The sequence below is a fragment of the Lepeophtheirus salmonis genome, chromosome 3 (assembly GCF_016086655.4).
Source record: "Lepeophtheirus salmonis chromosome 3, UVic_Lsal_1.4, whole genome shotgun sequence".
NCBI lineage: Eukaryota > Metazoa > Arthropoda > Copepoda > Siphonostomatoida > Caligidae > Lepeophtheirus > Lepeophtheirus salmonis.
This window is the reverse complement of record NC_052133.2, coordinates 8304095-8316894: the sequence shown is the minus strand read 5'-3', so window position 1 is coordinate 8316894 and position 12800 is coordinate 8304095. Positions and strand designations below refer to the sequence as shown.

Genomic DNA, 12800 nt, shown 5'->3' with positions numbered 1-12800 from the left:
AATTTAAAATTATGATAAAATTGGGGTTAATTTTTTTTTCTTGAAGGGCTTCAAGATATCCAGTATATTTTCTTAACAAATACATACAGCGAAGGACATCCTATCCGAAGGGGATATCTAGTTATGGACAATCACAGACAGGGTGAAGGGGACGGTCCAAAAATTGTACTTTTCTCCGGACGTAACAAGGTTAATAGAGATACAAGGTTATACCATAATGCGTGTACAACTGATGTTTGAATTCCACCACGATTTTAATATTGACGACATAGACTATGAGTGGTTGCGTGTTTTGTCACAATCGATCCGTATTACCCAGCTGTCGGTACGATACATCAAATTGAAAGTTCTAGCAATCCCGATTACATGATGGTCTAACCTGGCATTTCTATTAACATTGGTATGTCATAAATAAATTAGCCCTTTACATGATATTTGTTCTCTATTGTTTTTATCTTCACGTACCACATATGTAAATCCAATATCAAATCTTAAGATTTGAATATTGAAGTTTCAGATTTACCTATATCTACAGTAAGTAGTACCAGTAAGACGATTGTAATCGGATAATGATTTTTCTTTGAATATGCATACTTTACCCACTTCGTATACATAGGTATATAGCTATAATATACCTATATAAACATTTTCTCCATGAATTTGCAAAATAAAACAGAAAAACACACACTTTTCCTAATTCATCATCTTTTCTCTTTTTGCGCTTCTCCTGTCTCTCCGAACAAAGGTCGAAGCTAATGAAGTACGCTATACATAGAAAAGCCATGACCTTAAAAGATTGCATTTCTAAAGAGCATGTAATTTATAGCCGAATCCATCATGGATCAGCATTTTATCCTTCGATACCTACATAATAATTAAGGTACAGTTGCATCGCTTTTGTGTTCAAGTTTTGAATTGTAAAGTGAGGCAAATATTAAAACATTTATTGCAACACACATCATACATATATAAACATACAGTCAGCCCTCACAGTAGTAAAATCCAAAATTCAACTATAAATTTTTTCCGATTCCAGAAAAAAACACCTGATTCTCCGATTAATCGTACCATCACTAGTAAAAAATTTTACTTTATATTGGGGCCTGGCTTCTTTTTTTTTTGTTGAAGCCTGAAATGGGTTTTTTAATTTTTTTAATGATATTCTTATGTTATTCTTATTAAAATATATTAACAAACGAAGAAAAAATATATATATACAGGTTCGGAAGCAAACTGTTGATTGTTAACAAATGCTAATTATGTAATTAAAATAGAGAGGTTTTTTAATTGTATACTGAATATTCCGAATCTCCTGTCCTTTCTGCATCAGTAAACAATAATAAACATTTCTCAAATCTGTCATCATGAGTGAGCAAGAAGCAAAAAGGGAGAGGATCTCAGACCTTCTGGATGCCAAAATTGAGGTGGCAGAGATTATGGACATTGTCAAGTGCTCCAGGAGCCTCATTTTCAAGATGAAAAAGGATGGAAAAGACCTCTCAAGTAAGGAAGGAAGTGAGGACACAACTTGAATTCTGAGAATCTTGGGTACCTGAAGAAGAAGATCAAGATGGACCCCACAAAATCCATGAATCGCCTCTCTAACAAGTTTGACTACCTGTTGACAGACAATCTGAAGAAAAAGGAGCCTGCACAGGTGCAAGAAAGTTCGTGCGTGGATCAAGACAAATGGATCCACAGTAAAAAAATTTCTATCAAGAGAAGATTTTCTCCGTGGACCAGGTCTAAAACTGTCAGAACTACTGTTGGCTTGGGGGATCGCCAGAAGAGGTCAAGGGGGTGTTCCGTACAATACAACCGACCCAAACAATGGTCCTGGTCGTCGTGGTGTCCGTCGGCAAGAATATGCCTCCCTTCTTTTTTAAGGCTGGGAAGAAAATAGGCCAGGAAGCCTACTACTAGGTGATGAGGTTCACGATACTGCCATGGCTCAAGGCCACCTACCCAAAGGACAACTATGTGTGGACCCAAGATGGTGCACCCTCACACACATCGGCCAAATGCCAGAAGTTCTGTGCCGACAACAAGGACATGTGGCCATCATCTTCACCGGATTTGAACCTATTGGACTGTGAGGGGCACTTTGGAGAGGGAGCCTAACCGGACATCTCATCCAAACATGGGCTCCCTGAAGGTCGTTATTGTGAACGAGAGGAATAACTTGTCCGATAAGTTTATCATCAACTCCTGCAAGGCTTTTTGTCGTCGTGTGGAGGCTGTGATTGCTACTGAGGGCGGCCATATTGAGTGAACATGTTCACAACGATCGTGTCTCAGAGTTTTGTTAAAATTATTGACATTTTTCTAAAATTAGTCATTCAGTCCACGTTTTGCTTCCGTACCCTGTATAATCCTGAGGGGTTCAGTGGTTTTTAAGATAAGCAATATATTTTATTTACAAATACATACAGGGGGATCTAAAAATTAAGGACTTGCAATTGAAACAGGGTATCAAATTTTGAACAACCACAGACAGGGGGGTCAGTAAAAGTTGTTTTTTTCCGGACGTCATAAATGAAGGATCCTTTATTAATTAGAAATGAAGCAATTATATCAAAATTGTAAACTGCTCCACCCTGTAAAAATACTCTTTCCAAATCTCCTTATTCGTGATTTAATATAAAAAACGGCATTTAGAAATTTTTGTTCTAAATATGTATACATTCTACATATTTCCCTCATATTATTTTCTGTACATACTCCCTGAGTTGGGTTTGCCTTGATAGAAAGAACCCTTCTTCCTATTTGTACGTATTATATGTATATAAAAGGATTTTATTTCATTCATTTTCTTGGAATTTGTTTGTACAATGTATAATGTAGTATATTTGTGCCAAGAAAATGGAAAAGAAAAGAAACGGGATATCCCATTAATTTGTCATTAAGATTGCCGCTCCAATACACCTTTAAAATATTAATATAAATAAAATTTATTTATTTATTTTCTTTATAGGAACCCAATAAGTAAAATGAAGTACATACATATATAATAGTATTGAAGCCTTTTTCATTCGTTTTATTCATTATTATTATACATTCTTTTCACGTTATGCAATATTGAAACATTGCTCCGAAGTTTCATGATACTTGAGTACATATTACAAGTTATATTATAATTAACCCTTCAGTAGTTACTTATTTAACAACCAACACGTTGTTTTTTTGTGTTCGTAAAATGATAGTGATAAAAAGGTTGCAGACAAAATTGTTGGGTTAAAATTGTAGTGAACATCATCATTCCGATACAAAATTGTTGGTGGTAATATTAAAGCTTTAAACCAAGTAGCGAAACGCACCGGAGATAGAATGGTGCAGCGTTTTAACACTTTTTCGCAATATGTTGCTTTTCATATGACGTCATGCACTCGGTCATTTTTTCACTACTGACATAAGCTGGGATCTAGTGATTAGTGATTACTGATTGATGAAGCACGGCTAGCTCACACTCTAAAATTGCTGTGGGGAAAGAAAAAAATTATATAATTCTAGGAATTTTTCCTTTTTTGAATTTCCCACTAAAGAGAAGAGGTTGGAGTTTTCAATTATATAACTATGATTTATTGATTATTATTATAATAGTAAATGTATAATTTAAGATACAATAGTCAATTATTGTCAGAGGTGGGAACTTGGACTCGAGACTTGAATTCCACTCCATAGTTTAATATAAAATATATATATATTTTTACATTAATTATATATGAAAAAATAATGCAGAATAAACATCATAGTCTTGGAACTAGAATAAACGAATTATTGGGTTAACAAAACCCCATATTATAAAATAATCTCTAGTTAAGCTAAGTCAGTTTTCCTAACTTCTAACGAGCATCTTCTAAAAAGTAAAATATATGAGATAACGTCATAACTCCTAATTATATCTCCAAATAATAATTGAACAGCACCTCTAGCGAAGAAAAAAAGTTTTTTTACACCAATACATTTTTCAGCTATTGATCACGTGGGTCCTTGTTTCGCTACATAGTTTTAAGCTTTAAGTAATATCATCGTATAACAACATCATTGTAAGCAATATAATTGTGAGACAATATTATCGTGTGAAAATTGTTGGGTCTTGACGAGGTTGAAGAGACCCAAACTATTAAATAAAGGAATCCAGGACGACCAAGAGAAATGAGGAGAGAAGAGACGTGGAGGAATAAAGCATCGATGTAATTTAATAGGAACACGTATATATTCTTATTAATACATAATCATTACTACTCTGCCAAACATACATAATTTACGGCTATTTCTCATAATAATAATGAGGAAAGTACTTTATACATATCTAAATACAATAACTAAAAGATGGGAAGGTATGAAAGGAGTCACGAATATATAACACAAATTCATTGCAATCATATCATATTTGGGCAATCAAACAAATAAATGATAAAATAAATTCAACGGCAGCCACTTCCAAGAGAATCAGGGACCCTTCTAATATTCAAAAATACACAGCAGTTCTCAGGTTGTATAAGTGAAGTCCTGGGCCTCAAGGCAGTTTCAACTCCAACACCACCGTGTTTCTAAGCATCCATGGTCGCTTGTAATATCCTGTAATACACCCTTTTTTAATGAATTTTCTCCTTAACTAATCATCTGATTTTAATAAAAATCAACGCTAAATAATATTATTTAACGCCTTTAGCGACAATAAAGGGGTCCACTCGACCTCAGAAACGGAAGCATGTCTTGATGACAGTCTCATTTGGCAAATTACGGAACTCCTACCGTATCCTAGACACCAGCTCGGTATATCAGGAGGATCTGCTGGCATGTCGCTTCCAGACAAAGGATCGGTCAAAGTTTAATAAATTTGCAATCCCAACATTGTCGTGTCCGGTGCGGATCGTAACAAAGATACTTCACCTTTTCTACGAATTGTGGATCGATTTTTATAACTGACGCTCAACACTTATGGCTGGCCTCAAAAACTAAAAAAAAACACGTCTTACCTGCGCATGTGCAGCTTTTTCAAGCACTCAAAGTTCGTTATTAAACAACGGCCACACGCTGCACACCGTGAGATTTATAATAAATGCTTTTTATTCTTTTGAATTTACTTTTTATGGCCAATACTGTAAACTGTGTTTTTATCTACGAAAACCCTATCTTTTATTATTGATAAGCTGTGCATCATATTAATGCTTTTTGGGTTTTTTATAAAATAGCTTTTCGAGTCCCAATTGAGTCACGAGTCCTAGCTATCGAGTCCAAGTAATGTCTGGAAGTCTTTGATTAGGGGAGCAAGCCGAGTTCCACTTGTGCAAAATACCATAAAAAACAGTAGAAAATTGACAGCTAAATAAACAGTATATCGCAATAGTTTTTCATATTTTGGGGATATCATGGTGTGTAGTTTTCAGGAATTTGTTCTACAAATTGTATTGCGATTCTATAGTTGACATATATTATTTTTATTTATGTCATTTTAATACTTTTCTTTTTTGTAGAAATGCTAAGAGATCTTTATCCTCTTCACCTCCAGGAAATAACTATGTACTATACAATATTAATTTGTAGTTTCATCTTCATTGTTATAACTGTAAATGCATGCACTCCTTTATAAACTTTAAAAACTAAACAACAAGCTCCGTATTTTTGTACATTTAGTGTTGAGACCCGGTACAAGAAAGTTTTTTTTTCGTTTCGGTCTAAAATAATTTTTTATAGACTTAGCCAGATCGATATTTTGTTATGAAAATCGTGTGTATTTTTGGGATATTAAAAAAAATAACCCAAAAGACAACATGGTAACTCTGAAATTGAAGAATGTTTTGGAGGAGAGCAGTTTAGCTGTCATGACGTTTAATTAGATCAGCTATAATCAGCTATGAAAAAGGAGGAAGAGAAAGGAGATGGAAATAAACAAGACCATGGGGAAGAATTACTCCGATGTCCATCCTCAAATTCGACTCTGAGTCTAACAAGGACTTACAATTATAACTCCGTAACAAATCCTTCAAGCTGCTCTCTGTTTTTTATGCGAACGCACGAATATTCAATCAGGTTTTGAATATAACTGAATTTAGGTGAAAAATAAGTTCACAAATTCGAAAAAAACATCTAAAAAATACACATGATCAAGGGCGTTGTTGTCCTGCATTTATAGATAACCAATAAGAGGAAATCCAATTTCTGTCGAAAAATTCAAATGACTCCATGGCATCATCTCCTTGTAAAATACACTTTGCTTAGAGCTTGGATTTTTCACTTCTCATAATGGTTTCACTCATAACTATCGTTTAAAATCCTACGAGTTTTGACGCGATACTTGTGCCATGCATCTGCAGACAAACAGTCAGTATGAGAATGTCATTTTTGTAAGGAAAGAATGAGCACGAGGAGAAGCTGGAGTGAGACATATTGTAGTACCGAATTAATATCCTTGTTTTAAACCAATTTACAGAATTTAAGATAAACGAAAATTCCTCTCTCAGAGGAAAACACCACAACCACCTAATTGATCATGCAAAAAAGAAGAAAATAAGACTTCTCACGATCGCTAAACGTAAAATACGTTGTTGTTGTTTTTTCTCCCATTTCTGCAATTAATCGCTCGAGCTTTCTCTATATTTCAGAGACTGAAATTTAATTGTTTTCAAATCGTTGACCTTTTCTTTTTTCGGTCTCAAACTATGGATCGATTTTTTCTTCCCATTCCTGATCTATGAGTTATACCATTTTGATTTATGCAGCTCATATAACTTCATATGACGTCGTTTACATCAACAGTTTATCTATAGGACTCGTCAAAAACTGAGTTTTGAATTAGGGCGATCCCGACCAATTTTTGTTCGCGCGTGGTCTAGACCAAATTTATTTAAAGGGAAAAAAATGCTTCAGTTCACTAAAAATCATAACGGGCTCAGACCGGTCTAGGATTTTCTGACCCAACAATAATACAACTGTTTTGTTTTTCTACTTGATTATACCTACGGTTAAAAATATACAATTATGTAGAATTAAGTGACGAAAATATTTTCTTGTGTGGGTAATCACTTTACTAATGGATGGAATGTAGAAAATAATATTATTTAATATGTAGTCAAGAATTTTTATGGAATATTTTTCTCTCTTTTGATTACATAACTACCCCTTTTAAAATAGGTTTAGTGATAGCCATCTATCAAAAGGACTTCATTGACCATATTAAAGCTTTTAGATTAAGTAATGAAATAAAGTTCAGTCTAAAACCGTTATAGTTTGGCAATTTAAATCATACATAACGCGTATTTAACGGTTAAAATTCTAACAAAATAAATGCCAAATCGAACTTGCCATTTGACTGGAGCACCCTTTTCAATATTTCCCAATAATTGTTTCAAGATATTTTCTTTTTTTAATGACACATATCTTAAAGTACTTGCTTTTGTGAGTATTTTGAAGCAAACATTTTTGAAATCCGTGGACTCTGAGGGAAGTTATTTACCACTGAAGTTCGATGATCCTTCGAAAAGGGATACACTTTGAGAAACTTCAAAACAATCCTTCGTGCTCCCATAATTCTAAAATTACAGGCATAGTGTTTTTTTTTTTTGACGGTTTATTCTCTTTTTCAACTCACCCAGCCTTGCAATTATAAAATATAATTGTTTTTATACTAAAAAGTACATAAATATATGTATTTATTATAATCTCTTTGCATCAGAGAGCGTAAAGGGGCGTAGTATTTTTATACCATCCATGCCGCAAAATTAATTTGGCTTTAATAATTATGATATTAATGAATCCTCTGGGTAAAGAATTACAAATGAATATCATTATAATCAGTGAAGACGCTACTAATAAATGTATTCATAATGATTTATTTCATTTAGTTGACACTCTCTCTCACGTCGTTACTTTTATTGTATCACCCAACCTTTTATACGAAATGAAACAGAAAAAAGGCCCAAAATCAGTTGGTAGTTAGCCAATTCTTCCAACTATGGAATTATAATACAAATATTGATGTGAACTGTTCACAGCTTCACAAGAGCTCATTCTAATGTTACCAATCAAAGTTTAAAACACCGATTAGAGGAAAAGGAACATGGACAGCTGACACAAAATACACTGTATATTTTAGGGTGGGTGAGGTAAAGATTTTTTTTCAAATTAACAAATTAATTTTTTCAATTTTTTTCCAAAAAATTCCGAAAAATTCTAATTTTTCAATTTTTTTCTACAAGCCAAGCCCCTCCCCCAAAAAAAAAATAATAAAAATATATATATATAATTCAGCTGATGACACTGAATACGGAGTGGGATTTGTGTTAATTTCCTTCATATCACAGCTACTCCCAGTTAATATAATGAAATTCCATGACAGCTAAAGCTGCTCACCTCCAAAATATTTCTCAAATTGTTGGTGTATACTATTTGACTATACTGCTTATTGTAGGATATATATTAAGATTATTGCTATCTATTCCCTCCATATAAAAAATAATATGTTGGCAGTCAACGCTAAAGCAAGCTCGAAGGATTTTTATTATTTTTTTCAAAACTGATTGTGGATTACATTTATATTCTTAAACAACAAATTATCTTCAATTTCTATCAACAATTTTTTTATTATTAACACTTTGATAGCACCGTAAATTGCTCTCAAATTAATAGTAATAAATGAAAAATAATTGATGGATTGTATGGCTGAAAGAACCATCTTGAGGCCAATATATGTCTCTGAAATCAAATAAGTGTTCTAAACTATAGCAACAATTCTTCTTTATCTTAACTCATCCTATTAATTTGAATACAAAGTCTTTAATTGACTCAAATATGTGGCCCGTCAACAAAAAAGTCAGCTATGATAAGTTAAATAAGTTCAATGATAAAAAGTTTTTGGAAGACTTGAATAAGACCTAAAACAAATCATAAAGTAGAAAATAAGACATATACTGATGAATGCCGTCTACACAAAAGCAAACTAGAATTATTTTTCTCAAAATAGAGCGTGGATTACATTTGTATTCTTCAATTTTAATCAACTAATTAATCTTATTCGACCTTTGGGTTCACCATAAATTGCACTTATAGTAGTAGCAAAAATTGATGGTTTTTATGGCTGATAGGGGCGATATCGGAGCCCATATCAGTCTCTTAAATCAATTACGAATTTTAGCTATAGTTTACAGCTTTTCTGTATCTACACTCACCCCAGTCATTTGAATACAATGTCTTTGATTGACTCAAATATGTAGTCCATCAACACAAAAGCAAGGTAGAAGGATTTTTCTAAAAATGGAGTGTGAATTAGATTGTTTTCTTAAACGACAAATTTCTAACAACAAATCATTCTTAGTAACACTTTGTGTCGCCAATTGTACTTAAACTAGCCAAAATTGATTGTCACAATAAAATAATGCGAAATTGAAATGTTTTGTGGTTGAAAGGGGTTATATCGGGGCCAATGTAAGTCTCTTAACTCAAATACATGTTCTAAACTATTATTATAATTTTAAGGGATCTTAAACCATCCTAGTAATGTGAATAGTAAGTCTTTAATTTGATCAAATAATATTGGAATGTATATTTATAATATATGGAGTAAATCAATAAAATAGGATTTTGTTCAAAATAGTTTTTTCTTATGATGAGCACCGGATATCTATATTATAATTAAATCAAACTTTATCCACACCTAGTGTAATATCTCAGAGCAATGCCGGGTACTCCCGCTAGGATTATATTAATTGATATATTAATGTATTCAGGTTTATTGTTTATATTTAATAATAGCTCAAATTTCTCTTTATTAATAATTATTTGGCATACCTTAGAGAAAAATTATTTATTTCCAGGGTTAAATTGAAATGAAAATAAATTAACCTTTTTATGTGTATACTTAATAATTATAATATATTTTAGATTATTACTTAATTATGTGTACCTACCATTTACTTCTATTTTTCCAAAATGATTGATTTGATGTTTTTTTTATAGTATGCAATCGACATTCCATAGATTTTCTTTGTATTAACCCAAAAGCAATGTGGGAAATGAAGGCAATGGATGGACGAAGATACAATAAAACCGGGAGCTCGATGATGTCTGAGGTACAAACTGGCGGAGGTGGAGGAGGAGGACATACTCTTCCTCATGGGCAAGCCTCAACCTCTGAAGATCTTCACGCTTGGTCTATTTTTAGGCAAAATTTAAACTCTGATTTTACTGACTCCGCTCTAGGAAGTTCAGAGAAAAGTCCAATGCCCTATGGTAATTTTCATCTGAGAGAATCCACGATGCACTCCATACTGAGTAATCCTAAGTATGGTCCAAAGTCTGAATTAGGAGCTAATATGTATACTTATTTGAAATTTGGACTCCCTCGTGTCCTCCCTCCATTGCACAAAAGGGAGAACTCAAGTGGTTACGACTCAACGGATGAAGAAACTCATCATCATACCTCAAAGAATCGAAGTAATGGTGTTTTAAGATCCGCTCGAAGCGAAGATTTTCTTAACTACGGAAGGGAAGAAATTCAATTTGCAACTAATTATAAACGTAATAGAGACAGACATCCACAATCAGCAATCAATCATCGTCGCTTGGGTACGAGCAGTAATTCTACCACGGATCGGAGGTATAAGTCTGCCAGTGAAGCAAATTTGTTGAGTCCAACTTCATACTATTACCATCAAGATGATTTATCGGGTACAAAAACGGGTCGTCTTCGCTCTTTGGCCAGAAGTAGGGCATCGTCAACAAATCGAATTTCGAGTGAAAAAGATCTGAGAGACGGTGGGGCATTTGTAAACAGAGGCATGGAAATGGATGAAGATGACGACGAAGAAGAAGAAATTGATACAGAATTGGATAAGGACTCTGTCATGGCGAATAACAATAAGTTAGGTGGGAACAAGGCTGCAAGTACGCTCTCAATTCTTTCGAAATCAAAAATAAATGGTGTATCTTATCGGAACGAGGCTCCAATGGTTAATGATAAATATTTTCCCAAGGATCGCATTTATGGAAGCAATGGTAACTTTTTGGGAGGAGGACTTCATGGAGCAGATATCATTCGAGAAGGAACCAAGTATCCTCATCTTCAAATTAGAGGATTGAACTTTGAAATAAGAAGATATGGTCATTTTATTCGACTTTTGGACGATATTTCTTTAGATGTTAAAGGAGGGGAATTACTATCCATAATGGCCACAAAAGGTAACTATATATCTCAAAAAAGAAAAAAAAATTATTACTTTACAAAATTATTTTTAGAGGATGAAGGAACGGCATTGTGTGATATAATCGCTAATTCCTTTAATCATTGGAATACTCGGCTTGACGCTGATATAATTTTGAATGGAATTTCTGTTAACACCAAGAGACTAGAGGATAGAGTTTCATATGTCAAGAGAAATATTAATTTCTCACCCGATATGTCTGTACGTCAAACCATGTTATTTCATTCTTTCTTGAGAGAACCTGGTACTCATACTCGTAATAATGACACTAAGGGACGGGTTAGTTGACCCAATATATATATATTCATATTTTAACTCTACTCGAACATAATTTTTCCAGATAAATGCACTTATAGAAGATTTAGGGTTAGTCCAAGTGAAACACACCCGAGTGAAGGATCTGACTGTATCTGAACGACAGCGGTTAAATGTCGCCGCCCATCTATTAATGGACACCGATATTGTTGTTTTAGATCAACCTACACGAGGCATGGATATATTTGACACTTTTTTCCTTGTTGAATATCTACGTCAATGGGCAGGAAGAGGTCGAATCGTTATCATAACTCTCCATCCTCCTACCTATGAAATCCTTACTATGATCTCCAAAATTCTGCTTATATCTACAGGCCGATCCATGTACTACGGAAAAAGAAGGGAAATGCTTCCCTATTTTGCTTTAATTGAGTATCCGTGTCCAGCATTTAAAAATCCCTCAGATTATTATCGTAAGCAGGATTTGAATTGACCTTGGATACTTTTATTTCATAATATTTTATCTCTTCATACAGTTGATTTAGTTACATTGGATGATTTATCTTCAGAAGCCATGTTGGAATCCAGTCAAAGAATAGATCAATTGGCATCTACATTTAAGAGACGCATGGAACCTCTACCTGATCCAGGACCACCAGGAGTTCTTCCTTCTAAAATAAAACGAGCTAACTTTTTAGATCAAATATTCGGCTTGTGGATGTAAGTGACTTTAGTCATTGTATGTTGATCGGCTTCTTAAAGTATTGAACTACATTTTCAGACGGGCTCTCATATACATGTATCCCTTCAACGTTATCGAATGGGTAAAAATGGTACTTTTATCTGGAGGTATATCCATTTTAGTAGGAGTCATATTTTTGGGTATTCGATGGCAATATTGGGATCGAGAGTGGCAAGAAAATCCGACATTCGATCAAGACAATATAAATGATCGTCTTGGTTTCCATCATGTTATGATGAGTGTTGGGATATGGCCAATGATGATGGCTATGATAACTAACGAATGGGCGAATAAAATGCCAATTAGTAGAGATGTAGATGATAAGCTATATTCAAAAATGGCTTATATATTTATTAAGGTGAGACTCATTTTAAAATGTTTGTTGAATGTTATACAAATTGACCAACTTCTTTCCATAGACATTATACAGTATTCCAGGGATTGTTGGAATATTTTTAGCTTATATTATACCGGGCTATTTACTCGCGGGCATTCATTATCAGAATGTTAATGATCTCGATGTTTTTTATTATTATATAGGTAAGTAAGAGTTTCTTCATTTTAGTTAACGTTCATTAATTAATTTATTCTTATCATTTTAC

General features: G+C 33.6%; 1 protein-coding gene across 3 annotated transcripts in view; it reads left to right on the top strand.

Annotated features, from left to right (window-relative positions):
• LOC121114243 (ATP-binding cassette sub-family G member 8) overlaps positions 1–12800 on the top strand; it is a 51156-nt gene that overhangs the window by 37482 nt on the left and 874 nt on the right. Inside the window, exons 1-7 of one of the 3 annotated variants that reach the window (XM_040708152.2) lie at positions 9194–9426; positions 9958–11178; positions 11236–11480; positions 11542–11929; positions 11993–12176; positions 12238–12556; positions 12618–12738. In XM_040708152.2, coding sequence (XP_040564086.1) covers positions 10005–11178; positions 11236–11480; positions 11542–11929; positions 11993–12176; positions 12238–12556; positions 12618–12738 — 2431 coding nt within the window. In that variant the 5' untranslated portion in view covers positions 9194–9426; positions 9958–10004. Of the gene's footprint in view, positions 1–9193; positions 9427–9894; positions 11179–11235; positions 11481–11541; positions 11930–11992; positions 12177–12237; positions 12557–12617; positions 12739–12800 lie in introns of those variants that run through there. The other 2 variants (XM_040708151.2, XM_071886982.1) reach the window with 2 other exon arrangements.